At 42.6% G+C, this 27,016-nt stretch overlaps 2 protein-coding genes across 4 annotated transcripts; both read right to left on the reverse strand.

Annotated features, from left to right (window-relative positions):
* Positions 1-43: 43 nt before the first annotated feature.
* slc12a1 (solute carrier family 12 member 1) lies at positions 44-16,487 on the reverse strand. Its single transcript, XM_061751597.1, has 26 exons — positions 16,039-16,487; positions 14,271-14,411; positions 13,155-13,230; positions 12,359-12,454; positions 12,139-12,278; positions 11,305-11,415; positions 11,087-11,198; positions 10,256-10,383; positions 10,029-10,113; positions 9,736-9,893; positions 9,529-9,636; positions 8,377-8,500; positions 8,136-8,237; positions 7,447-7,602; positions 7,256-7,355; positions 6,730-6,841; positions 6,498-6,638; positions 5,520-5,626; positions 5,340-5,422; positions 5,029-5,154; positions 3,468-3,596; positions 3,255-3,366; positions 2,142-2,228; positions 1,941-2,076; positions 905-972; positions 44-822 (listed from the first exon to the last, which is right to left on the reverse strand). Exons 1-26 carry the CDS (start codon positions 16,282-16,284, stop codon positions 687-689), a joined length of 3,120 nt encoding a protein of 1,039 aa, XP_061607581.1. The 5' UTR covers positions 16,285-16,487; the 3' UTR covers positions 44-686.
* A 5,578-nt stretch (positions 16,488-22,065) lies between these two features.
* ctxn2 (cortexin 2) lies at positions 22,066-25,272 on the reverse strand. Of its 3 annotated transcripts, none has more exons than XM_061751655.1 (2): positions 24,758-25,272; positions 22,066-23,980 (listed from the first exon to the last, which is right to left on the reverse strand). In XM_061751655.1, exon 2 carries the CDS (start codon positions 23,918-23,920, stop codon positions 23,675-23,677), a length of 246 nt encoding a protein of 81 aa, XP_061607639.1. In that variant the 5' UTR covers positions 23,921-23,980; positions 24,758-25,272; the 3' UTR covers positions 22,066-23,674. The 3 variants fall into 3 exon arrangements, 2 of the variants coding, with proteins under 2 accessions (XP_061607639.1, XP_061607629.1); XM_061751645.1 differs by having other exon boundaries at positions 24,108-25,272; XR_009785151.1 differs by having other exon boundaries at positions 23,918-24,624; positions 24,758-24,883.
* Between the last annotated feature and the right edge of the window lie 1,744 nt (positions 25,273-27,016).

Here is a 27,016-nt window from a genome sequence, read left to right on the forward strand (position 1 = left end):
ACTATATCCCGTAGCAAACAGTAGCCACCTGTCATACAAAAAATAACATAAAATGTATTTTATTTTATCTTTGAATGATTTTTACATACACAGAGTATACTTAAATAGAAAAGACATCACATTGCAGACATTCAAAATGATTATGAAACAATGGTTATCTGAACAAAACTTCAAATGCATCTAAACTGATCCACTGATCTAAACTGAAATAAAATATGGAGATAGTAAGATAGTATTTTACACTTTATATTTTAGAACAAAATAAGGTTATGTATTATTACCCAAAGTCAATGCCTATAAGTGTCATGCTCTTAAATCATTGATAACAAGTTGTTTAATATCCCCTCAAAAATATTGATTGACGAGTTTAGTCTCCTACTATTTACATTTGTTCGCAGCTAACAGGTCCCGGCCGGGTGTGCCGTACCTGTGTGTACAATTTAGTTCAGAGGATTTGAGTGTGGTTGTAAAAGATGTATGATGGATGCATCTTATGCATTTAAAACAATCCATAAGTGTGCGTTATTGACATTGTGAGCCCCGAAAGAGTCAGATGAGATGAGTGTTGCCACATGGTTTTGTCGCACGTCTCAAAGGGTCCGGAAGGGTTTTTTCGACATGTCTTATTGTCACGGTGTGAGCTTTTCTTTCAAGCAGGCGTCACGCAGATTGAGTGCGCGAGGCTCTCACGAGTAGAAGGTGAGCACACTTTTGTGGTTGCCTCTGATGAGGACGATGGGTGGGAGGTCCTTGGTCAGGGCGTCTAACCAGGCCACGTAGAGGAAGTCAGAGATGGTTTCCTTTCGTGCGATGGGCATGCTCCTGCACGGGCGTCAAGAGAATCGCACTCAAGACTTTTGAACGTCGAGGTTAGTGGTTATGGCGCTAACACGGTTCTACTTACACCACAATCAGGTTGGCCGATTTGGAGTTCTCCTGAAGCAACTCATTCAGTCGAATTTGCAGGTTAGTCTGGAAAGCAGAAGCGGTTTTGCTCATTAGTGACTGATAGTAATCTTGCTGTTTGGGATAAAGTCTCAATGGCAATCTTCCAGAAAGGGCAGCGCCTCAGTTTGCATAGTTTTGCGTTTTTTCTGTTATATTTGATAGAGAAGAGTGATTGAAGTCTGAAATCATTTACACAAATCTGTCTCATAATCCACATAATTATATGCATAGCATTGTATTCTGTTTTTCATTTACATTTCACACAATGTCTCAACTTCATTGGAATTGAGGTTTGTCTATACATCAGTACTGTGCAGTGATTGTCAAAGTGTGGGCTCCCTCTGGTGGTATGCAAAATAATCCCCGCCCAAAAACAGTTCAGTTGTATTTAACTTTTAAGTGCAATACATTTTCATTTTATCTTTAAACATTTATTAAAGTGCAACTTTTATTTAAATTTGATGTGGAAAACACTTTAATTAAATCATTATTTGGGTACAGGTTTTTTTTTTTTTTTTTTAAGTTTCCTATATTTTAGCGCAATTTTAATGTTCAAATTTGCAAAATACAATAGTGGCCTAGAGTAATATTAAATATGCTTTATAGGAATGAAACCTTTGTCTTATTTTTGATGACCACTGAGGCCTACTAGCTACTGTATTTTAATGTTGATCATGATGGTGGTACTGAGAGCTAAGTCAATTTTATGGGTGGTACAAGATTAAAAATGTAAATAATATTTCAGTCAATTTTGTTTTTAATTTCCTAAATTAATTTTGCTTAGTTATTTCATTTGTGACATTTCATTATTAATCACACAATATGTAGTGTCTGGATTGTATGTACAGTTTTAAGTTTAGTGAAAGCGAGTACAATGCTGTCGTCTACCCAGTTAGTCAGTGTTTTAAATCTAAAACCATGGTTCACACGGCACATTCTTCAATCCAGGCTAGTTCAAAATGATGTGATCGCTTGTAACGTGTGATCAATACCTTCTCCTCAAATTCATCCAGCTCGTCATCCGTAATCTTCCATGGCTGTGTTTTGCGCGTGGCTTCAACCTGCGCACTTTCTTTGGTCCTCTCGTGCAGGCGGAAAGGTTCAATCATGTCCTCAAACGTCTTCAAGCTGAGGGCATACAAATAAGTGAGTGAGTCATCAAGGGCGGACGTTGGAGCGATTCCGACGCGTACCTGTCGTTACGGGGCTTGACGTGGATGTCGTCGATGACTACGATGTCGGTGCATTTAATTCGGAACTTCTGCAGCAGCGATGTCATCCTACAACACAGAAAAGCCACAGCGATTACCGTAATTTCTCATGTATAGTGCACATTTCCTCCCCCCCAAAAATTGCCAAAAGTCAATAGTGCGCATTATACATAGGTATAGTGGGAAATGGAAAAAACGTTCACATTTTATAAATGTATGCCGCAATCTAGAGGTTATGAAAAAGCTGTAGACTTTCATTCCAAAATGCCACCGCCACCTAGAGGTTATGAGAAAGGTCTACACTTTCATTCTAATATAGGTCACCGGCACCTAGAGGTTATAAAAAAGGTGTAGCCTACGCTTTCATTCCAATATGACAGGGGTACGTATGACTGCATATATGTGCAGTTGTGCTCATAAGTTTACATACCCTGGCAGAATTTGTGAAATATTGTTGTTGTTGTTGTTTTTTTTAATCTGACTGATGACTGAACAACAACCATCATTAATTTCTTTACGGTTATGTTTTGTTTAATGATAATGCTTTTCTGAAATGCTTGACAGTTTAATTTGAATCCCATTAAAACAAAATTAAATGTGTTTCGCCTGGTCCTTCATGTTTTCTTTAAAGAATTGTACACATCTTACAAATTCTGCCTGGGTAATCAAACATATGAGCACAACTGTGTGTTTTCTAATTTAATAAATAAAAGTGGGACTGTGAATTGCAAAATAAGTGCAAATTAAAAAAAGTATTACGTGTTCAAATAAAGTGCTTAACTTCAGAATAATTCTTTGATAAAAACTAACAAAATACAGATAACCATGTTTTGATCATATTGGTAGAAGCAAAATCATGCATTGTAAAAATGCATTATACATAGGTAGAAGAGTTTTCCAGAATTTTGAAGGCAACTTTGGGGGTGCGCATTATACACAAGAAATTACGGTAACTGTTAAATGTATGTTTATTCACCGCCCAGGAACATTTCTAATGTCATGCCTTTGCCCGTTGGCACACCACAGCGACAGTTAATCAGCGCCACGCTCGTTAGGCTACAATTGATGGTGAAACAATGAGCGGATTCCTCTCACTCTTGTTTATACAGCTCGCTACGTCCGGGCAGCCCTGCAATGAAGATCCTCATTTTGCAGTCTTTCCACTTCTTCCGGGTGGTGAGGATGTAGGGGAGCAGCAGAGTGAGACCTGCCACACACACACACACACACACACACAAATGCTTGCTGCAAACATTCTGTATAGTTCTTTATTAAACTCTAGGAACACACGGTACAAGCGTCACCCACCTCCATCGTCAAAGAGCCACCACACGTCAAGTGTTCCTTTGGGCTGTTTGGTCTTAAACTGAGCACTGGCCTGCACCAGCTTCTCATTCTTCTTAGCAACCTGTGGCGGCGGGGGGCCGCACACCGACACTGAGTGGCAGACAAAAACAAAACAAAGCATTGCAAGCATGAGAATTGGACGAGAGCAAGCGTTCTAAATCGCTGGGTGACTGCGCAGAGGGAAAATGGAGGAAATGAGTGCATCAGCAAGAAGACACGTCCTTTAGGTCTAATGTGTTCCACGGACGCAGGATTCCAATTAGATGCAAACGAGACATTTGTCATCAGAGCCGGCATAAGATTGTTTTGTTTAGGTAAAAAGACACGAGTCAAAGTACTGATTCAACACCTGTACTTAAGTCAACACAAAAAAGCACCGACTTTCATTTGTCCTTTTTAAGTCACGTGCAGAAATGATTCGATATCTTTCAGGTCGATATTGGTCTCAATCAAGGTTTAGTTCCAAATGTGACCTACACGGGGCAGTCCGTTTTTACCTCAGATGCCAGTGCATCTGCATGATAGGAGGATCAAGAAATGTTACTGTATGTATCATCTTTCATGAAATATTGATAGAATTGACAGACGTTTGGCCTGAGACCACTATTGCACTGAAGCGTTAGTGACAGTCATAAAGGTTGAATGTCTCCTGCGAAATGAAAATGAAATGAAATGGATTTCGCCGACTCCTGTCGTCAGTCGATCAATGTACTTAAGTACAAAAGTAAAAAAGAATTTTTACTGAAACTTCTCTGCACACAAAACAGTTCCCACTCTTATTAACTCTAGTGTACATAGTAAAAAAAAAAAAAATAAAAAAAATCACATTCCATGCTTCATGATTTTGTTTGAGCTTGGTAGCATTATGTTGACTTTTAATGCTATCAAAACTTCCCATTCACATTGCTTTGCTAACGTTCAAACTGTGTAACAAAAATGCCAATTTAGCTAACGATAACAACTGGAAAAAAATACACTTGTACCTCAAATGTTTTTTGTTTTTTTTTCCGGATTATTTCAGTTTTGAATGTCAATCAATCAACAGCGGTTGACTTTGCCACACTTTTATTCCCGTCGTTTTTGTGCCATCAGCCGCGTAGGTTGAAAAAAAAACACAAGCCTATTTTGGAGTAGAAAGTACAGATATCTATTTCCAAATGTAGCGAGTAAAACTAAAAAGTTGTCCTAAAAATACATACTCATGTAAAGTAGAGATACCTGAAAAATCGACTTAAGCACAGTGTTGGTACTTGGTATACTTCCCACCACTGCTTGTCATCTTGGCAAGCTGCAGCTTTGCGCGTGCGTGCTTGGAGATGCTGGAACAAAAGAAGCCTTAATATTGGGTTACTTCCCGAGACAAATCTTTGACTTGATTTATATCCTCATGGCACTCTGGAGAAGTTTCCAAAAAAGGGCGGAAAGACATCGCTTTGGCAAATGCTCTTGACGTTCAAGACGGTAGATTGAAAGGATTTATCTCGATGCCGCCTTTACAAATAGAGCGCGCGTTAACGCTTACCTCGGGTGGTGAGCACTTGCTGAGAGGATTTTCTGGACTTTCGGAACAATCCTTTGGCTTTGCCTCCATTGGACATGAAATCGCTCTCCAGCGCCTGTTGCTCTTTTGCCGATTTGAGCATCTCCTCTGCAGAAAACATTGACACATTCACACAAAGAATAGAACGGGAAAGCTGTTTTGAAGGCTGACAATAATGACAGATAGCTTGATCGATGGGTATCTTAGTTAACCCCAACCCGAAACCCAGTAAATCGCTAAATAGATCATTTACAAATGATATAAATGAAGATATATGTGAATTCCATGCAGACCTTCTGCCTCAACAATATGTGAAACGTCGAGTCCCTGGTTCATCCTCAAAATCACCGTTCCATATTCAAAGTCAAAGGCATCACTGTCAGAGAAAAAAAACAAAAACAAAAAAAGGACCAGTTTCATGCAAGTAACATTTGCGCTTAGTTTATTTGCGAGGATTCACGGTGTTGACTCACTGCAGCACTCCCACGTAACTCTGGACTGCTTCGGAACCTGACGTCCTCCAGTTTCTTTTGAAGCCGATCATCAGCGTGTTGGGCTTCATGCGGCCAAGACCGGACGCCTGCGAACGTCGGGACAGTCGCTCACGCGGTGGGAAAAAAAATAAAGCCGCGTTGGCTCAGTGGCAGAGTGCGCACCTGCACGTTGACTGCCTGTTCACTCAATTTCTTTCCATTTGTGGACCAAACATGACAACGCAATTATAAAGTAGCCACCCGGAGAGCTCATTTACATATTGTGACTTTGACTTTCCCAATGACGTTTTCTGAAACGTTTGTGGGTTAATTATAAATTGTTCAACCTCCAAACTGTAGCTCAAAGTTATGTTATGATATTTTATTCATTGTCAGTTTTTCGGGGTGAATATCTCAACTCGCTTTAAGTGAGAGCGGACATCCACACTTGAAAAATGTGAACATTTTGAATGGGCAACACATATAATGAAGTTTGTTCAATACTCATAAGAGTATCATTATTTCGGGTGAAAAACGGATGGATTCCGGTGGCCTGTTTGTGGTCGTACACGAGAACAAAAGTTTCCCAACGCAAAGTTGTGCCGCTGTTTTACTGCCGCGAGTTGAGAGCAGATGAATGTGCACAACCCGCGTGTGGGGGCCCTCAGCCGCGACGGTGTTAATCAATGACCGCCTTGGAGCTGCCTCGCTGTTTGAAGTCCCAAATCCTGACGACGAAACGAGGCGAGGTCTTATCTGAGGTGTGATAGTGGAAGCCATAAGATTGTTTTCCTGCTTCTCATTAACTCTCTGCGCATCTCGCCAGATCCTTCAGCGCATAGCAATAGATACTCAACAATGGTCAGTAAAAAACAACTTCTGCGATGTGTGTTTGCTTCATTCTCCAGTTATACATTAACAAAATAGATTTTTCTGTGTGTGTGTGTGTGTGTGTGCGTGTCACATTATCATACATACCTGCAGCAGCGTTTCAACTCCTTCCCTGAATTTGTCATAGGCTACGGCGGTGTAAAATGCTTTACGTTTGTTCTTCTTCAGCCATTGCTGGTTCTTCTCCGTGCCAGTGTTAATCTCTGGAAGGGCTTCCACTCTTGGACCCTGTAGGGACGAATGTGGACATCAATTTCCTTTGGCGAGCGACACAAATCGTGCTACTTTACAACAATGAGATCTGACAATCTGACTTTACCGTAAACACTTCACAGGTGAGGCAGAATCCGTAGTTCTTCGAAAACGAGTGAGCCAGATCCAGCAGAGCCGGCCTGGTCCGAGCGGCCCCTGTCAATGCCAAGATCTGAGGCCTGAACAAAAGGAGCGTGCGTCAAAACCCTCTTCTATTTCAAATCATGACAACATGTTGCTATTCAGTGCTGGATTTACGCTGTGTAGTTAAAGTGAACCCATTTGATTTGTTTGCTCCCATTCCTTGGACATGTGTCATGGCAATGCGAGTGCAGCGCAACAGGACAGATTGGAAACGACCCCGTGGTTGCGAAACGGCTTGGAAATGCGCAGCTCAACATTGCGCTGCACACATACTGTCCACGTCTCATGGAACAACAACATTCTTGCGGTGAATGGAACACTGAGCACTCACAGGGTGCATAAACTAGCAAAGCTGTTTGAGCATTTATTCGATTCCTCGATAGCCAGCTTGACGGCCGCATTCTAGCGTGCACGAGTTGAGCTGCGTGTTTCGAGTGCAGACCCTCTACCTGAAGTTCTTGACGTGATCTTCTACTCCGGTTAGCGACAGAGCATTGCTGACCGCACTGACGAACGTCACCGCTTGAGTGGACGAGCCCCAGTTCACGTCTGGGGAAGAGCGTAACGGTTGAGCGCCAGCATCCCGGAGGTCAAAGGGCAAAACAAGGCCATGACACACACACACACACACACAGCTCACCCGGCTTCTTGACAGTGACATAAATGTAAAGGAGGATTTCAATGGCGTAAGTGAGCAGCGCGGCCCACCAGTTGATGACGAACATGACAGCACAGCACAGAAGAGCACCCAGCAGGGACAACCACATGTTGTAGTAGCGGTAGGCTGGTCGCCAACCTGGTCGGGCAGGACAGGGCAAGCTTAGCCGTTAGGTCAGATACAATCGCCTGCAGCAAGAGCTGTTTCAAACAATTCGCCTGGTACAATTCCCTTTCTGTACAACTGCAAACTACAACCACTACGTAACATTCCCACTCAATCCCAAGCATTGTTCTCTTCGCCAAGACATATTTTCCTTTAATCAGGTGTTCCACGGGAAGTTAGGTTTTCTACGTTCACTCAGTCGCTCCGAAAATGTGCATTTCTTGACGACAAATAATGCATCTTTGCCCATCTATTTACGCCAGCGCCGTATAGAGACAGATCAAACACAATCGATCACAGAATGTTATGAAGCCGCGTACACCTTTTGCGGCGTGAGACTCTCCGAATGAAAAATATGGGCACCGCTTCTCGGGTACTCGAAATCCAAATGAAGAATTCTAACCACACAAATTGTGTTTTACATTTCTGTTAATACTTTTTTTGTCGATTTCGAGCGCCTTCAGGTGCGTGCGCGTGTATGGTTTTAAAACTCTTCAGGTACTCACCTGGAGACTTTGCGTAGGATGCATGGAAGCAGGAGAAATTGATAAGTGCGTAGGACGCCAAGAAGAAGTTTGAAATGATGGGCGCGATGGTATTGAGATTCCCTACGCAGACAAGGAGATATACTTATTGGAACAACATTCATAAAACAATCCCTGCAATATCAAAAACGTCGAAACGACTACATGTTTCGTTTGAATAAGAACCGCATCACAAGATAAACTTGGTGACAATCGAACAGACCGACGAGAATGAAGGCCACGGAAATCAAGAAGGTGAGGATGTAGCCCCGGATGGGCTCGTCGTTCTTGCCGTGTCCTTTTGCAAAGAAGTGCAGGGCCTTGTAGATGTTGTCTTTGCACAGCGCCTGAGGCACAAGTCACGGCCAATCATGTACTTGAACTGAATCCGGAAAGGACCTATTTGGTCAAGTCTGTCAAGGTGTATACAGTGGTGCCTTGAGATAGAAGTCGAATTGCTTCCTTCCGCCCCCCAAAAACACGTTATTTTCATAAAGACAGGGTCACTGCGACCCTAGTGAAGAGAAGTGGTACAGAGAATGAATGGAAGGATGACAAGCATAATGACGTCATTAAATAGAATGTAAATAATTGGACAGTTAGTGCATCGTGATTAATTCATTGAGCCTCCTTCTGCTGTGTGCGACTCAGCCACCGGTAGGTAGTATGATACAGTCTGTCTGTCTACATGTGTTGCTGCACCCTTTGTATTCAAATAGCCATTGTTTAAAGGGACATAACATCGCAACACAAGCGCAATTTGTTAGCCTTTCTATGGCGTTTTGCATTGTTTGTTAGCATTAAGCTAAACCAACGTCACGATACTAAGCGGTTGTTTAAAACACACAGCATGTCATTCTCTTTGTTTGATGTTTATTTTGACAAACTTGTCTGGGAGTGGCATTAATCACCTCGAAGCCTCTTCTCGGAAGAATTGCTCACGACTGCTGCTTGTTGCGAACTGAGCTGAGCTGAGCTCACCGTCAGCGTACGACGCCGCCACTTCGTAAGCCCGTCAATAACGTTGTCCATTATGTGTTAGAATTCAGCGAGTGGACAAAAAGGCAAAGATATTTGCTTGTTTTAAAGAAACTTTGTGGAGTTATCTTGGATTTTATGTTTAGTTGTACAATAAGCTTCAACTGGGAGGGACATCAAACAGCTTGAAGCCTCTTTTTTTGAAGAATCGTCCACCATCTGCCAAATTGCTGCTTGTTGTGACGTTCACTGCCACCAAACAGCGCTCGTTCAGTATCTCAATTCAAAAAATCGGCCCGACGACGGCTCGGAACGCGAAAAATTCGGAAGCTGGGTCACTCGTATCTCAAGTCGCCACTTTAGTTCCGTATCTTTGAAATGTTTGGGGATGACTGACCTGGAAGACTTTGGGAGCACTGACAAGAGAAGCCAGGGCAGACGAGAGTGTGGCTGAAAAAGTTCCAGCTATGACCAGAGGACCAAAAGCTGACACCAGAGTCATCACCTGTAGCACACATCGGTAAAAAAAAAAAAATTGAAAAAAGCACTTCATTGGAACCCTCATGCTGCAGGTGAGGCTAACACGTTTATATCATGCCTTTACCTGGAAGTTGTTCATCGCGCCAAATTTGCATTGTTCCACCGCGCAGGAAGAAAAATTGTAGCCGAGCTCACAGGCCGCCACGGTGAATCCTCCGCACGGCTCTCCAGGAGTGATGAGGTCAGTTGTGTTTCCTGTCGCGTCACGCACAACGCTGGCAGCTGACCAAAGACAAAGAATGGGGGGCGGGGGGCGGGGGGGGAATTCAATTGTAAGCAAACTGAAGTTTGAACTGCCTCCAGAAAATAGATTCGAGGAGTAAACTATACACGTTTTTTATATAATGTTGTACTTACAGACACACAGGGCCACACCCAGGTAGGTGATAGCAGTGATCAGAATAGCCAGTAAGGTGCCTTTAGGAATGGCCGCCTGAGCATCCTGGAAAATAGAAAAAAAAAAAAACCTTTGTTGGCCAATTTCCCATTGGTAGTCGCCACGACGACAGTACAGTAAAATGCTTCTGTGAAGAAGAGGACAGAGTGCTGGGAAATGTCACTTTGTTTGCGCAGGAAAAAGTTACCCGCAAGTCGCCGGAAATGTTGGCTCCAGCCAAGATCCCGGTCGCAGCGGGGAAAAAAATGGAAAACACTGAAAAGAATGACTCCCCTTTCCTGAAATCCGGCGGAAAGTTCTCTAAAAATATATTCGCTGCGAAGACAAATACAGAGAAAATGGCATCAAATGTACTGTCAGAAAAAATACAGTGGTGCCTTAATATACAAGTGGCTCAGCTAGCTTAATGCTAACATTCAATGGATAACGCCATTGACATGCAAACAATTACAATCGCTGGCTACGCTTTTAGGACCCTTTAAGCAACGGATATTTGAACGCAAATGGTGGAAACACGTTCACAGGCTCATATTCTAGATTCTCTGCAAAAAAAACAAAAACGAAACTAACATTATAGCACCTTACTCATATTCTATGTCGTCTTCAAAACAAATCAATGAAATAAAATACTAATATTTTAGCACCTTACTGAGTCACTTACAGTAATATTAGAAGAAGTATTCTTTTTTGTTTGTTGCTGCGTGACTGTATTAAACTGCGTCTTGGTAGTCAAGGCAGGCACATCCAACAGCAATAAATGATGACGCGCAGACTGTTCAATTCTTTACCTTCTATTCAATCACGTTATTACTTTATGTTTTTATAAAGTACAATTTTATAAAGTGCTATTTTCCTCATTTAAAGCCATAAGCACAAAATATAGTTTTTGGGGAGAAGGGCTGGAACGGATTAATGGCATTTTCATTCCTTTTAATGAGGAAAGATTATTTGAGATATTGTATTGTATTGTATGCTCTTACAATTTGAAATGCTTATGTTTGGTGAGTCGTTTTCTTACCGTCATAATTAAAAACTCCTTTGGATTTCTTGTCAGCGGTCGGAGAAATGAAGGTGCCCACAATTACATTGACAATAGCCGCCAACAGGATGATGAGTAGAACTATCTGGGCCTGCGGGTGGCAGCGGGATTTGGTTGAATTCATTGCATTAAAAAGCATAAGCATTCCCACGATATGCTTGAGGGTTTTCAAACAAAACACTCAACGTGACGCTAACCTTGGCCTCCCATTCCATTCCAGCGACTGATATGCCCAACAGCAGCACCACTGTGATGACTCCAACGATTCTAATGTCGTTTAATGGATCCACCATGAGTACATCGTATTCCTGAAGCGAGAAAACAACGTCACGTACGGTATGAGCTACGGCAGCCACATTCGCTGCCCTGGACGTTTATATTCGTCCAATGGAATCTAACCGTTTACTGCCAGCGACGCATATATTCGTCAAGTACGTTTTTCAATGTGTAGGCATGGAAGAGGGTCTCGCTTAGTCTGTATGTGAAATTCAGCTTTGTAAACCCGTGTATGACTAATAGATCCCTGTAGATGGTGAGAAAAGATGACGATTTCATGGAGTGAAAGTTTTTTACGTAAAAAAAAGCCACTGATGTTCAACCTGAGCCATGCGGTGAGTCGGCAATAATTATTTTGCCAAACGGAGATGTCACAAAAGAAAAAAAATATTAGTAAAAGCTAGTTTTCTCCGCTTTTTGGGTCAGAAACCGTGTTTTGGTGAAACCGAACAGTATTCTACTGCTGATAACTAAAGAATGAAAAAGACTAGAATCTAACTTTTTTTTCCTGGTGAATGAAAAGTCTACTCTTTCTTTTACTTTTGACTATACATTGTCAAAGAACCAAATATTCCGTGTCGAATGTTGGCAAAATGGGAGACTGGGCTTTGAAAATGACTGGCAGTGAATGAGTTAAACGGCGCTTTGGCCTGAGCGTCAAAACAGCAAAGAAACACTACAGCGCGATAGTTCCTTTTCCAATGGCTCATCAAACATTGATGCACTGAGCATCAGCTCATTTGAACATTGCGCACCTTGAGTAAATCCACAACGGTCTCTGCAAATCCGACCACGTACATGGCTACAGCCACGGCGTTGGCAAAGGCAAAAATCAGGCCGATGGACCCGCCGAACTCTGGTCCCAAGCTGCGAGATATCAGGTAGTAGGCCCCTCCTAAAAATGACACACACGTAGAAGATCATTCATCTTCATGCAGCTTATTAATTGGTGTCTTAAGGGGTGTTTTGTCTTACCTCCCCTGACCACACCATTAGTGCAAATGGCTGACATGGAAAGGCCGGTAATCGTTGTCACCACACAGCTCAGAGCAATAACCGCTATTCCCAAACCTGGAATGTGCACAAATCAATACTTTTCAAATGGACTCATCTTCAGCAATCATATATTCGCGGTCAGTCATTCAACGCTTTGTTTGTCAAATCAAACCTTTGCACACAGTCTCAAAAGAGGCTGAGGCTGCAGGTTAGAGCCTGGCCATTTCTTTTCAAAACAGGGCTGATCAATAAGTTCTTGAGCAAGGGAAATGCACACTGCCCCCACAAAAGTGAGCAGACAATTCACATTTTTAAAAGTTTGTTGTTATATCTTTTCGCGGGACGAAGGGGAGGAAAAATGGCTAATTGGGCCCAATTTGGATAGTTTCACTTCGGGGTGTACTCACTTTGGTTGCCAGCGATTTAGGCATTAATGGCTGTGCGTTGAGGTTTTCGGAGCGGACAGGAAACACAACTTAACATTGTGGCAAAGTGCAATTCTTCAGTGTTGTCCCATTCAAAAGATGTTTGCCAATTCTCAGTAGTCTCAGTTTTCAAATGTAATTCATGCTACATTCGAGACTGCTAGGAACTGTGACTTATCTCACTTGGAGCGTAAGGGGCCCAATAACTAAACATTGCAACTGTAAACAACACTGACTGCCGCAATAAATTTGTGTTTTTTGTGTACCTCCAAATCGGACCGATAGCATGAAAGCCAACAACCAAATCAAGAGCGCCAAGTTCAAATCGGCGGCTGACAAAAGTGACTCACCCCAGCCGGCCTGTCCGAACACCCAGGACAGGCGGATGAACAACATGACGCCCCAAATGTTCAGCATGCATCTCACCTGTGGGGGACAAATGTCCCGAGTGAGCGAGCGCCTTCATCTGCAGTACGATTGGAAGACGGCAGAAATACTCGAAAAAACAACAACTCTAAAGTCTAAACTCTCGTCGTTCTGCTAGTGGGCAGAAATGTCATGCAGTAATAGAAGTCAGTAGTGGAAAAATGGAACTAGTATGACTGTCGCTCGACTAGTGTGCCCTAATCGTTCTACTAGTGCACTAGTGATTTCCAACCTTTATGGAGCCAAGGCACATATTTTACAATTGACAAATTGAACCCCGGCGGATGTGCTAACCAGTCGTCCACCGTGCCGCCATTTTTGGACCAATTATGTCAAATTTTATAATTTCCCAATGCACACTTGAAGAGCGCTTACGGCACACTAATGTGCCCCGGCACACTGGTTGAGAATCACTGTACTAGTATACCCTGGTCAATACAGTGGTAGAAGAAACGTCACTAGTAAGACGGGAGCTCTACCAGTGCACCCGACTCATTCTAATAGTGAGCAATAGTAGTTTTACTAGTGTGCAGGATTGTAATACAATCGGGGAAAAACATCACTAGTAAGACACAATTGTAAAACTGCACCCTACTCGTTTAACTATTGCACCCTTGTCATTCTACTAGTGTGCAGAAATGTCATACAATAGTGGAGGCTGTAATGGAAAAAAATACCACAAGTAAGACAGTTGTTTCCCTAGTCGTTAAACTAGTGCACATAAATGTCATACAGGATTGGAAGCAGTAGTGGAAAATAACATCACTAGTAAGACAGTCACCAGTGCGCCGTAGTTGGTCTACTAGTGTGCCCATGTTATACTAGGAGTGCACCTTTGTTGTTCCACTAGTGCTCCCTAGTCATACAAATAGTGCACTCTAGTCGTTCTACTAGTGCGCTGAATTGTCTTACTGTTAAAGAGCATTCCAGAAGATGCCAATCCAGCACACTAGTCGGCTACCGAATAAACGCTCATAAGGGTTTTCCGTCGACTGCTTGTCCAAAACGATGGGAGCCTGTCAAGGCCCGGCAGAACTTACCAGGACCCCCCGAATCCAGCCAAACTTCACGGCTCCTTTGCCGCCGTCGAGGGGAACGGCAGACTCCACGTCGTCGGAGGGGGTGCCGTCGCTCCCCTCGCAGTCGTCCTCCAAGGTGTCTGGCACCGAGATGGCTCCGTTCTGCGGGAAAGGCATTTTCCAGCGGAGAAACCAGAGAAGCGGCATTTTTACCTTTATGCGGTTGACTTCGAGGTCGAACGTGCACGTTGCGATGGGGATGAAGATTGATACATAGAATGTCAATCTGTTTGTCTGCCCTTGAGAACTCAAGAGAAAAACGCAAAAGTCCTTCTAAGTGGTCTATGAAGATAAATCTAGCGCCTTAAATGAGTCCCAAGCATCTTGCGTAGCCTGACATCGCCGATGCATTTGATTTTGCCCTTGTCGTTGTGCCGGTGTCCTCTTCATTGTAGTGAATTGTCGTACTGTGCCTGCCATTTTTATTTCAAAGTATCCCAAACTATGTGTCCAGGCCATGGATCATTCCGAGAACTGTTTGTGCTATTTTCCGTCCATGTTTGCACTCTTTACATTTTAGAAATGTGACAGCATAGGGAAATATTTAAAGCAAGTCGAGAAAGGCTAACAATCTAGGCCAGCCTATAAAACTTAAATGATCTACATCCCCATCTCTATTGCAATCGAAAGCGGGATAAAGGTCGAATAAAAGAAGCAGTAGAAGTCTTGCGTGTGTCAAATACTTCGATGAAGGAGCAACTTACAGAGCCTCGTTTTTCATTTCTTTTGAGCTCGTAGGTGAATTGTGGACAGTGAAAGCAGCTTTATACATCAGTAAACTTCAGTGGACGGAAGTTTCCACCTTTAATTTCATACATTTAAAAAGAGATGTTGTCTATTGTAGCCCTTGATCAAAATAGCTTTGTTACTTGTTTTGATCTTGGACTTCAACGTGGTTGAGATGCTGACTGGTTGATATGTTGGGGTCGTTTATGTACATGCCAGAAGAAAACAACAACTACGATAGCAGTGACGGGGAAAAATGTGTCCCAGGGAGAATTCATGACAAAGGCAAAACATTCCGAGACATCTCATCTCAGAGAATTGTTTGATATTGTTGCCTGCAGGAATGATTTGTGGAGAATACGTTGTGTTTTCTATTATTATTGTACTAGCTTAAAAACTATCAGATTCCGGCGTGCAACATTTTTTTTATTGGTCACTTCCAACGTGGTGCTGTTATTTAAAAAAAAAAAAATTTCTGAAGTGTTGAAAATGGCTTGCTTTCTTTGACGATGCAATGTTAATGACATTTTTGTGATGGTTTTGGAGATGTGAGCATTCTGCCCAACGCCAGCGATATGCAGGAAAGGTGTTTGGGTTTTTTTCAGTTGTTACCATTTGCTAATTTAGCTTTGGGTTTGTTTTCCTTTTTTTTCTGTTCGTCAGTTCACAAAGTTTGCAAAGCAAGTCTGGAAAGGAAGACATTTATTTATTTATTGTACAAGCATTATGCAAATTGATAAAAGAGGAAAACTATTTTGTGTGCAGCTGAGTTACTTCTGTACTTTTCACATTTCGCAGCATGTATATTTGTACCTTTAAATAAGTAAAGGAGTTGAATCAGTACTTCTACTTTTACAAGGGGCTCTTTTTTTTTTTTTTTTTTATCAGAGTGTTAGTAGTTTTGCTACCTGTGGAGGTTGGCTGCATCAATTCCACAGTAAATGAGAAAAGGTGTATTGCGGATATTTGCAAGGGAACAGAACCGATCACGTCGATCCCTCACCTTCTGAAAGACATTGTGTAGCTCCTGCAGCGACGGCCGCACGGCCCGATGCCCGCTCATGCTGCCGGCATTACGGTAAAAGTCGATGTTGGGCACGCGGTCCAAAGTGTCGTGACCGAAGGCGCTGACCACCGAGGGCCGGACCGTCCGGTGATCGCCGTCGTTCGCGTAGACCGGCGGCCCGTCCAGGATGGAATCGTAAGCGGGGTTCACGTGCTCCCCGCCGTGAGACTTGACCTTCTCCATCAGGAACGCTGAAGGAGCTTCTCGGGATTAAAAAGTCAAGGGTAAAACACCTGCGTGTGTTTCGACGTCTTCAGGCATCCAAGAATGTTTTTGAAGAGCCGAGCGCCGCAGCAAGTGGTTTATCGACACACGCTATATTACTCTGGAGTCCAACTTCTTCTCAGAGCTTCTCCTTGTGTACAGACTCAATGCATCTCGGATGTCTCACCTTTATACTCCACATCCCAGGGTCATAAGCCAGCCATTTCGGCTATTGGCTAACTCTCAGGATCAACCCTCAGAAAACCAAACGGCAGGTGTCAAATATGTCCTTGCTCCATCACAAAGGCATTGCTTAACGATTAACTAAGTCATAAACGCCAAATGAAAGATAACGGCGCTCGTTGCCTGAGCTCTGGAGAATTGATTACTAATATTATTGTCTGAAGTGCAGGTAACAGCACATGTTGTTCCACGGCGGCACTTTATGGCGCTACGGGTATTTCCTTTGACCAGAATGTGTTTTGGATGAATCCCCGAAACATTTCCACAAGGAAGTTCCCATCGAGGAAGCGCACGACTAATCAGCAGAGAGCACGGAAGACTAATGATGATGAATACTTTTATACAGATCTGCAGCATAGCGGTCTGAAAGAAGTTAAAATGTCACTTTTAACAGCGAGTCTGTTCAATTTCTACACTTGGCAAAATGAATGCTATTTGTCTTTGAAGGGAAATTGGCTGCATTGACTTGAAGTGAAGAAATGGCCATAAAATGAGTTCATGTGAGACCTTGAATCACAGGAACATGCCCAAGGCAGTTAGTTCTCTACAGCCACATGATTCCTGAACTGCCTTTAAAATACTTTTTAACAGGTCAACTTCCTTATTACTGACACACTCTATGATTTATGCACCAGTGAAAGGTACACTAATGACTCGTAATCTGACCTTGGGGCTGCTTTGCAATGCTGAGTAGTAGTAGTCCAGCCTGTGTTTTATGTACAGATGGAACGGAAGCAATCCCTGGCACACCGCTTATCACGGTCAGAACACAGTGGTTGGAAAAGTTTTCTTCAGGAATTGTACTGAATGAGTCATGCCGAAGAGAAAAAAAAAATTCCTCAGTGGAATCCTGGATTTCAATTCTTATCTTTGTTTCAAGCTCAGTCAGAAGGAAGCACATAACTTTGACTGGTGGAGCCATTAACACAGATTGGGGAACAAAAAAGTGCTCCACACTGGAGCCACCTTTGTTGGGCTTACCTGGTCCTTCCGTCTGGACATAAACATCCTTCAAACTGGCGGCACCGCTAGACTTCTTTTGTCTGACTTAATTTGCAGTCTGGAGCTCACCTCAAATAACGGTATAGCCCATTTAGTGCGAGCACTCCAAATTGTTCGGGCTACCACAGCGCAGGCAGGAAATCGTCATGATATTGCTGAAAGCGCTCAGGAGAGCGGTTTTTTTCAAAGGTGGCTCTTCTCACTGCCATGTGGACAAGTACCAATTGTACATTGCGGAGAATATATAAAAAAAACAAATTCCTTACGTAATATGAATACGGTACGTAAAAGTTACCACGCCCACTACCACACTTGTAACTCCAAACACAAATATCTCAAATCATTTCTCCCCAGTGAAATGAATAGAAATGCAAATTCATCCATTCCAGCCGCTCAAGTATGCGAAATGTTTTTAATGAGAAAAATAACATTGTATGATAGTGTATTTTATTTTTAACATTATTTTTATTTATAGAATGTGAAGAATTCATCAGTTTTCCCTCACATTTTGCTTCAATTCAATGTACATTGTGCTACTCCTGCTGAAGCGTGCACCTCGGCCAACTTGCACAGTAATATTAGTCGTTCTTTGCAGAGGATAAAGAACACCTACATCTGAGTATTGTTGTGTTGTCTATCTACACGTTGCTTGCCTGTGTTGGTTCGGAGTCGGGAAAGAAACGTGTTGCTCACCTCGCTCTCTATTCCGTTAGCTGTTTCGTCCATTCTGACAATGTGCAGCAGTCAAATCTAAACAGAAGGAATCCTTGTGTCAGCAAAAATGACTTATTTTACTGTAGAAGACCCCCCAAAAAATCAACAATCTTTAAAACAACACAAAAAAGTGTCCTTTTTGCCTAGCTAAAAGCTGCTACGATCATCTAGCCTTCGGTCTAGACAAGTTATAATATTTTACAAAAGTGCAAAATTTACATGAGGAATGTCCACAGTGGTGTTTTTAGAATTGCTGGTTCTCAACGATAGCTGATTTGAATTCGACTGTATATAGCAGTTTAGGGCTATTTGAAAAGTTGTGGTATTGAAATCAAAAAGCCTTTGCATCTTGTGATCTTATCGCAACACAAAAGGCCCGAGCAGTCCGAAGACCACAGGTGATAAAATTTATGATTTATAATCAGTAAAAGCTAAGGTTCATTATTTGTCTTACTACTTGTTCTTACACTTTGTAACAAGTGTTCAGTGAACACTGAGGTCTGCTGTGATTACAGTTGAGTTCGACTCACCTGTCTAACCTCAAAAAATGGGTCAAGAATAAGGATGAAATGGTTTCTTTTTTTTTTTTTTGCTTTTCCAATAAACCTTGATCAAATTTCAGACCATGAGTATTATCATTTCAAATTTCACAAGTAATTATCATTGCAACTGTATTTAGCGTCTTTGAGATTGGTTGTGTTTTGGCTTCTCTCATTCAGGCTGCAACAACAACAAAAACAGAGAAATAAGATGTTTTTTATTTTGTTATAGCACTGTCGATTTGAAATGATCTAAGATAATTACCCTGCAGACAATAGTTGAATCCTTCATGTATATCGTGATAATACTCACAGCCATGACAATTTTGGTCACGAAAAGGATTTAGTCTCAAGTTGCAGATTGTAACGGTAAAATGCTGTAAAACATTTGCTCGATCTTCAGGCAGGCTCACAACTCCTCAGCACTTGGATTCATGTCTGTTGTTTATACATTGTGCTGGGCTCTGTAATTATATGTATATGCCAGAATCCAGTGTGTCAGAATAGTGGCAATACATATACTGCACATGAACCATGTTATTCGCGGGGGGGAAGGAAAATGCCATGAATCGCGAAAATCCACTAGTAATGATGGAACCCCGAAAAGGGTTCATAATTGTAATTGCTTATAGATACCACAAGATGGCGGCAAAAGACTACATTTGTCGAAACGAAGCTCCTCAACTCACTTATAATTGATTCCTTGGTACCAAGATGCCACTGGATGGCCCCAAAGCAATACTTTTTCTTTTAAAAATTTCTACTAAAGACCAGCGACGAATGCCAAACCACAAATATGTGGTTTTTCACTGTGTGTGTGTATATATATATATATATATATATATATATATATATTGATGATGAACGAAAAGGAAATTCTGCAAATTATAGACTCAGTATAAACCCCCCCTCACAAATTTGCCGCTATTGTAGATTATGAAATTACATTGGCATCCGTTACATGCCAATGAGGTTTTGCTGTTGAAATAAAGGGAGCAAACATAATGTCACATAATCACTGCCCATCCTATACAGTATCAAAGCAGAACAGTATTTGGTTTTCCTTTTTAATCAAAAAAAAGTGTTAGAATAAAAATGATAGAAACTGTGTCAAAAAAAAAAGTAAATGTTAGCTTCAATATACACTATGCACAGTATACTAAACTTGTGTCTGATCTACAATGCCATAGCTTGCACACTTTGAGAGTGTTACTCTTACACCTTACTCTATGTTATACGCTACATGAGAGATGCCTTTGCTGAGTCCATTTTTTTAGCATCAATGTGAGCTAAAAGTTCGACTCTGAAGGATAGCTCAAGGATGTCCCCAACAGCAAGATGTGACAATATATATTGCTGCTTGCCTAAATAAAATAAAATTGAAAAAAAAAAAAAAAAAAAAAACTGTTTACGTGGCCAAGGTGAGACAGGGACATTGTGCAAGGCAATAAAAATGTCACTTTCTGGCCCAGAAGAAAAAGATTGCCTCAAATATTATTGTGCCAATGATGGATGGATAGATGGATGGATGGATGGATGGATAGACAGACAGACACATTTTAGACCTATGACAGTGCAATTTTCTTAAAAGCCATAAAGCATGACACAATCCCTCGTCACCCCAATTTGGCACTTGAGGTTGTTTGACGGGTTTTTAGTGAAAGGTGTTTTTGTAATGAGACGCCATGGATCATGTTTGGATCCGTCAGCCTCATATTTCTGAAATGCATCCAAACGCCATTCATTTCCCATTGATGTCTCGGGATGTGTTGTTTGGCACCGACACGGTCATCTTCATTCTTTATGGTCTGCTTGGATTTACAGACAGAGGCCACTTCTTCTCCTCTTGTTTGTGTCATCATTTACGTCACATATTTCATCGTTTGCATTTCTTCAGCGGTGGCCATGGATGCTTGGGAAAGTTACGCTGATTTTCAGCGACATTATTTGTTTATTTACACCATTTCCCTCACATTTCTACAAACTTTGCCTTGGCTTTGTCTCAGTTTACTTCTGATTTAAAATAACATTTCTTGTTAATAGTACATACCGTAGATATAAAAAGTCGAAACTCCTCTGTTCACATGCCAGGTTTTTGTGATATGAAAAAAATATATACAACCAAATGAGACCAAGATAAATCATTTCTAAGCATTTTCCATCATTAATGTGACCGTATCCCGTTCAACTCAATTGAATATATATTTATTTTCTGAAAAAAAATAACTGATACTGTGGTTGAACATTGTTTGTAGGGATCAGTCAGGAGAAGGGTACAATTGTTTTCCTTGGCATTAACTATATTATTATATTATATTATTAGTGAAGACAGTCATCATCCAGTGGAGAAAATATGGCACATCCCTCCAAAATTGATGAAAAGATGAGAAGAAAAGTGGTCAGGGAGGCTCGCAAGAGGCTGACAACAACATTGAAGGGAATGTAGGGATTTCTGGCAAGTACTGGCTCTTTTGTGCATGTGACAACAATCTCCCGTGTGCTTCGTAAGTATGGGGTTAGGGTGCCAAAAATCGTACAAAGAAAACAAGACACTTTAAATGTTGTAAACACACGTGGGGAAATGTATTATGTCAGATGAAAGCAAGGTTGACGTTTTTGGCTGTTTGCTGCAAACACAACACTGTTCAGCACCTAAAAGAAAAACCAGCACATCTACAGTGGAACATGGTGGTGGCAGCATCCTGCTTTGGGGCTCTCTTCCTTCAGCTGGAACTGGAGCCCAAGTCAAGGTGGGGTATTACTGTATGAAGAGTTCCAAATACTAGTCAAACCTTCAATCAGTTGCCAGAAAGCAAAAAATGTCAGGAAAAGCCTACTCGAACATTGGAAAAGTGTTCGGAGTGACTCAAAAGCACTTTAAATGGTGGCAGGTGTGTGTGCGCTCACTCCCATTTAGCATTTTTGGAAAGTTCATTCTGAACACAGCCCCACCCCCACTTATAAGAGGGTGTGCACACTTGTGCAAACACATTATTGTAGTAGTTTGCTTTTAAGATGTATTAATTTTTTTATTTAATTGTACTGGTCACAATAATGAAAAATTGTTTTGGTGATTATCTTGGTCGCCAGCCTAGCCTGTCAACAGGGGTTTGTCGACTTTTTATAACCACTATATACACTGTAATTGTGTACTTTTAGTATTAAGGTGAGGTCCCGTCTGAGGGAAACCGTGACTACGATTGGCCCGCAACAAAAATGAGTATGACACCGCTGCTTACACTGAAATTCCTCACAAAAGGCCTTCAAATTCGCACTTTATTTAACATCATCGAGTCAAACGCCATCAAGAAAGCTGTACCGCCAGCCGCGCAGGCAACAGGTCCGCATATGTGTCAATCGTGATATGTCACGCACGCCCACACAACACAACATACACGAGCTGTAATGTTTCTTGATGAAGGCACATAAACCCATCAAAGGTCGCAGTAAGGCAGATTCAAAGCACTACGGGGGAAAACTGGAGCGGTTTGCAAAGGAAAAGCTCAAAACCTTGCCCAGTTTGCAACGTGACTGTCCAGTCTTCTGTTGTCTCGAGGGTGAAGTGAGGGTGATTGAGAGAAAGGCAACGACTTCCTCCACAGTGCTAATGAATGTCCATTTCCAATGTGACCTTCTCCTGTGCAGACAGGTAGTGAGAGTCTGGCAGCACTAAAGGATAGAGAGAACGAGAGAGAGAGAGAGAGTCCTTTCTCGTTCGTAATCCTTATTTTGCTCCATCGGCTCCATCAGCCATCCTTTGGACAGGATTCTTGACAGACATTCTTCATCATTTGTCATTCCGGCCTGATGAAATGGAGAGTAAACGTGTTTCCTTCGCTCAGACTTTGGCAACAAACAGTAAGCCATCATTCAGCGGCAACAGCAGCAGTACAAACTCTGAATGATGGTTTTGCATCATTAAGAAACAGTAACACCGTAATACAAATGGCTTTGTCGTCCCTCAGATGACTTCCCGAACAGATTTGTACGCGACAGCAGCAGGAGCATGTCTTTGATTCACCGAGAGATTGGATTTGAACGGCCCGCGCACTCCGCGCCAATTTCACATCATTACCCTGTATCCAATCGCACGCCTTCTTGTGCAGGAGGACTCTGCCGTGCAGATGTGTAATCCCTTTTGCCATTCAGAGTTCACTTTAGGAAACTTGTCCCTGAGTCTACATCGCAATAATACTCGCGCGTCCATCCGTCTGCCGAATGACGCGGCCTTCAGGCGAGGGTTAAAGGGAGCTTCGGCCATTTCCGTGCCATTTGATGAGCCGAATGAGAATATGACGCAGCGTTTGCCTCGCGCTCACTCCCACAACAACACGCAGACGCAGTAGAAAGCAGTCAATGCTGCTGACGATGAGCAACGTACGTACTGGAGCTTCAGTCCCCTGTTTGGGCCATCAGAGACATGTTTCAACGGGGCCAAAATCCTGGAAACGTTCGATGGGAATGAACAGACAGAATGTAAAGTTTGCCAAATTGTTGGTTTGTTGAGAATGTACTCTAAGTAAAAAAAAAAAAAGAACATCATGTTGGTTAAAACAACCAACGCTCAATTTCTAACTTGCACTCTGTGTCATGCGTGCATTTTGCAGTAAAATGTTAACCCAGAAATTAACTTCTACTCACTGCTTATTAGATTCCCATGGAAAGTGTCCAACTTTGACTATTCACAAAATTCCCCAGTTACACTTGATTGAAATGTGCCTTTGCAACTAGTCAGGTAAGCAACAGTGACCTGTGTGTGTGTGTGCGTGTGTGCGCGTGTGTTCCCTCGGCGATCGACTGAATGCATATGAAAGCCCAAAGTAATCAAGGTTCGTGAGGAGAGGACATCTACGGATGTCTGTTCCCCTGTGTTAAGTCAGAGCATACTCAAACGTCCCTTTCTCCAGCCCCTCGATGCCATCTGCCCAGTTGGAGGACGGCATGCTGCTGTAGGGGTCCAGCAGGATCCTGAAACACCTCACAATCAGCAGTCCTAGGAACACTAGTAGCATCCCCACGAAGGCGAACGCCGTCTTCTGTTCCAGAGTGAGAGAGTGCGCCGTCATGTCGTTTCCGCTCATGGCAGCCAGGGAGTGGTTGTAGTGGACGCTGCACATTGTAAATCAACATCTAGGTGCCTCATCTCTCCTCGGACTGGGTCACTGGTTGCATGTTACCTAGACAGAAATCATGCGATGGCTTCAGTTCGGGACCTTTGCGCAGATAGAATAGCCAATAAGAAATCAAGATATAGCGAGGCGAAACGGTAAATTACGATTATTTGCAATGCACTCAAGAACTAACCGTGACTCATGAAGGGTGAAGGAATCTATAAATAGCTTCTTTCTCTTATGCTAAGAAATAAACTTGGATCTCTCCATTTTGGCACAATGTGGCAGAGATGAAGATAAAGCAAACATCCAAGGTGGGGCGGGCGTACGTGAAGTCAGCAATAGGAGGACATCGTATCCTAAAGCAGGACCACAAAGCTTCGGGCTGAGTTAGAATCCAAGTGTGTCGCAGTGCTCATCGTCAAATATTAAACACATGCGAAGCTATAAGAATGAAAATGTTCAATACATTGGATTAAGGCATGCCGTTGTGCGCTGTACGTTAGTTTCAGGAAACAGAATGGCTTTCGACCTGTTGCATAGGAGCATATGTCTGCCAGACGGTGATAATTCCATTCGGCATGAAACAGAGAATGCACACATTTGCAAATGCAAGTCTGCCTCCGTCATTATTTTGGCCACAATCTTTTTGTAAAGCAGCAGCAGCAGCAGCAGGTGGCTCAAGACGATGGGATAGATGGTGGAATGCACTGAGAGACACAGGAGAGGAAAGTCGGGTGATTAGTAGCATTCAGGTATGCATGGCGAGCGAGTGAGAAAGCGAGAGAGAGAGAGACTGCACTTGCAGGTGAACGTCTCGAGGTGGAAAAGCAGGCGTCTTACCGTCATGATGGTGCCATTCACAGACCTGTTGATAGCGCATCTTCTGCAGAGGTCCACCCTCCCAGACGCTGCGCAAATACATCCATGAAAGCGTCCACTATTAGCATGTTGCAGGCTCGTGTCTCACCAAAACAAACAAACAAAAACATCTAAAAAGGAAGACGGCAAGAGAGGAGCTCTGAGGAGGGGATGCCGGGATGCGTCTCTTCTCAAGGGATGCTGCTGCTCATCCTCGTGCTGCCTCCTGCTCATTATCATTCTCTTTCTCTATCGCTATCCCTCCCTATAGCAACGCACACGCTGCGGCTGCATGGCAACCACTTGTTAGTCTCACTCAGCTGCCCTGCCGCCTCACTCATTCACAACATTCCTCGCTCAGCAGCGCAAGGACGGCCGCAGCGGCATATACTGTAAACAAGCCATCTCCTGTCTCCTCCCTTGGCATCGTTGCAGCCTACACCGAAATGAGAGGGGAAAGGCACGGCTTCATCGGCAGGAGAAATGCTGACTCTCACTGTGCCGAGCGAGTAAATCCTGCAAAGGTACCACTCATCAAGCCTCACTCATCAAGGCTTGTTTGTTTTGAACTGATGATAATGATGATGCTCTCGGACACGGTGAGACAGATGAAACTACTGTCAAGTAGAGTGCTTTTACTGTCGTGAAGAAAAGGCAGGAAACGACACGCAGTATGGAAGCGGCCATCTGTTATGCAGTACAAGTTTATATCAGCTATGAGGCTTTTTTTTTTGTCATAGTGCTGCAGTGACTCAGATCTGAGGATAAGGAATTCCTTGTGGGAGATGCTCATTGTTATTGTGTGTGTAATAAATTCGACAGAGTCTACAGGTGGTAAACTTTTCATTTTGAAGTGGACACAAAAGAAAGGGAAGAATGCAAAAAGCAGAGCAGGATTTGCTTTCCTCGAAGAGTACGTTCATTACATATCGATTTCAAGAAGTCATTAACCACTCTCAGTTGAGGTTTACTGTCAAACGAAAGGTAAAACAACGACAATTACACGTTGCGTATTTAAACCAACGACAAAGTGGGGGCTAATGAGTAGCATGAAGTATCTATGTGGCGCTATTATGACGCATTACGCAACAAATATTTGAACCTAAATGCTGAAGCAACATATAGACACATAATACATCAATATTCACAGGTATATGCGTTTTATCCACTGTAGCGCGCGACTAATATTAGTGAGGCTTACTGAGGAATGAGAAGTCTACATTTATATCCATTTTATGGACTGACGAGACAAAAGATGACATTTTTTGAAAGCTGTGCGTCTGTCTCGTTACACACAGCTTTCAAAAACAGAACATCATGCCAACAGGCAAACATAGTGGTGGTAGTATGACGGTCTGGGGGCTGCTTTGCTTTTTCAGGACCTGGATGACTTCCTGTGATTGAACTGAATTGATGGAACCATAAATTCTGCTCTTGACCAGAAAATCCTGAAGGAGGATGTTTGGCCATCAGTTCGTGACCTCAAGATGAAGCGGCCTCGGGTTCTGCAGCAGGATAACGATCCAAAACACATCAGCAAGTTTACTTCCGAGTGGCTGGAAAAAAAAAAAAAAACGAAAACAAAATGAAGGTTTTTGCGTGGCCTCGTCAAAGTCCCGACTTGATTGAAATCCTGTGGCATGACCTTAAAAAGGCCGTTCATGCCCGAAAACCCTCTATTGTTGCTTAATTCAAACAATTCCGCAAGGAAGAGTGGGCCAAAACATCTGCACAGACTTATTGCCAACTTGATTTCAGTTGTTGATGCTGAGGGTGGCCCAACCAGCTACCTTTTCCACACAGGGCCAGGCAAAAACTGCATTGAATGTTTACTTGGGGTATCGTTGTCTGATATTGACATTTCTTTGATGAACTTCAACATTAAAGTGGGGATACTGCAAATGAATAAGAATTTGAGAAGGGAACCGATACTTTTTCACGCCACTGTATTCTGCGTTTTTTTTTCTTCCCCTTGTGTGCCTGAAATCTAAATCTGTTGCATAAAGGCTACCCTGCGTCCATAGGACAAAAGGATAAAGATGATTGGACTTTTATCTCAGGGTCGGGTCGCAGTATACCTTTAATGCTAATGAACTTCGTATCTCGCTCGCTTTTACGGTGTCATAATCTGCCGCCGAGATTAGAAAGACAGAAGCGGTAGTGCCAATGTAATTGACAGTAGCAATTATTAATACCTTTAGGTAACATAGCTATATGACAGTACGTACAGTAAGAAGTACT

The sequence above is a fragment of the Phyllopteryx taeniolatus genome, chromosome 2, assembly GCF_024500385.1.
Source record: "Phyllopteryx taeniolatus isolate TA_2022b chromosome 2, UOR_Ptae_1.2, whole genome shotgun sequence".
In the NCBI taxonomy this organism is placed as follows: domain Eukaryota; kingdom Metazoa; phylum Chordata; class Actinopteri; order Syngnathiformes; family Syngnathidae; genus Phyllopteryx; species Phyllopteryx taeniolatus.

Bases quoted from the DNA above. Each gene is read 5' to 3' on its own strand.
- slc12a1 (XM_061751597.1), bottom strand. From the start codon at position 16,284: ATGGAGAAGGTCAAGTCTCACGGCGGGGAGCACGTGAACCCCGCTTAC. The intron at 11,199-11,304 runs GTTAGCGTCACG...TGCCACCCGCAG, and splicing joins GAATGGAATGGGAGGCCAAG to GCCCAGATAGTTCTACTCAT. The intron at 7,356-7,446 runs GTGAGCTGTGTG...GCTCTTCCCCAG, and splicing joins TGTCACTGTCAAGAAGCCGG to ACGTGAACTGGGGCTCGTCC.
- ctxn2 (XM_061751655.1), bottom strand. From the start codon at position 23,920: ATGTGCAGCGTCCACTACAACCACTCCCTGGCTGCCATGAGCGGAAAC.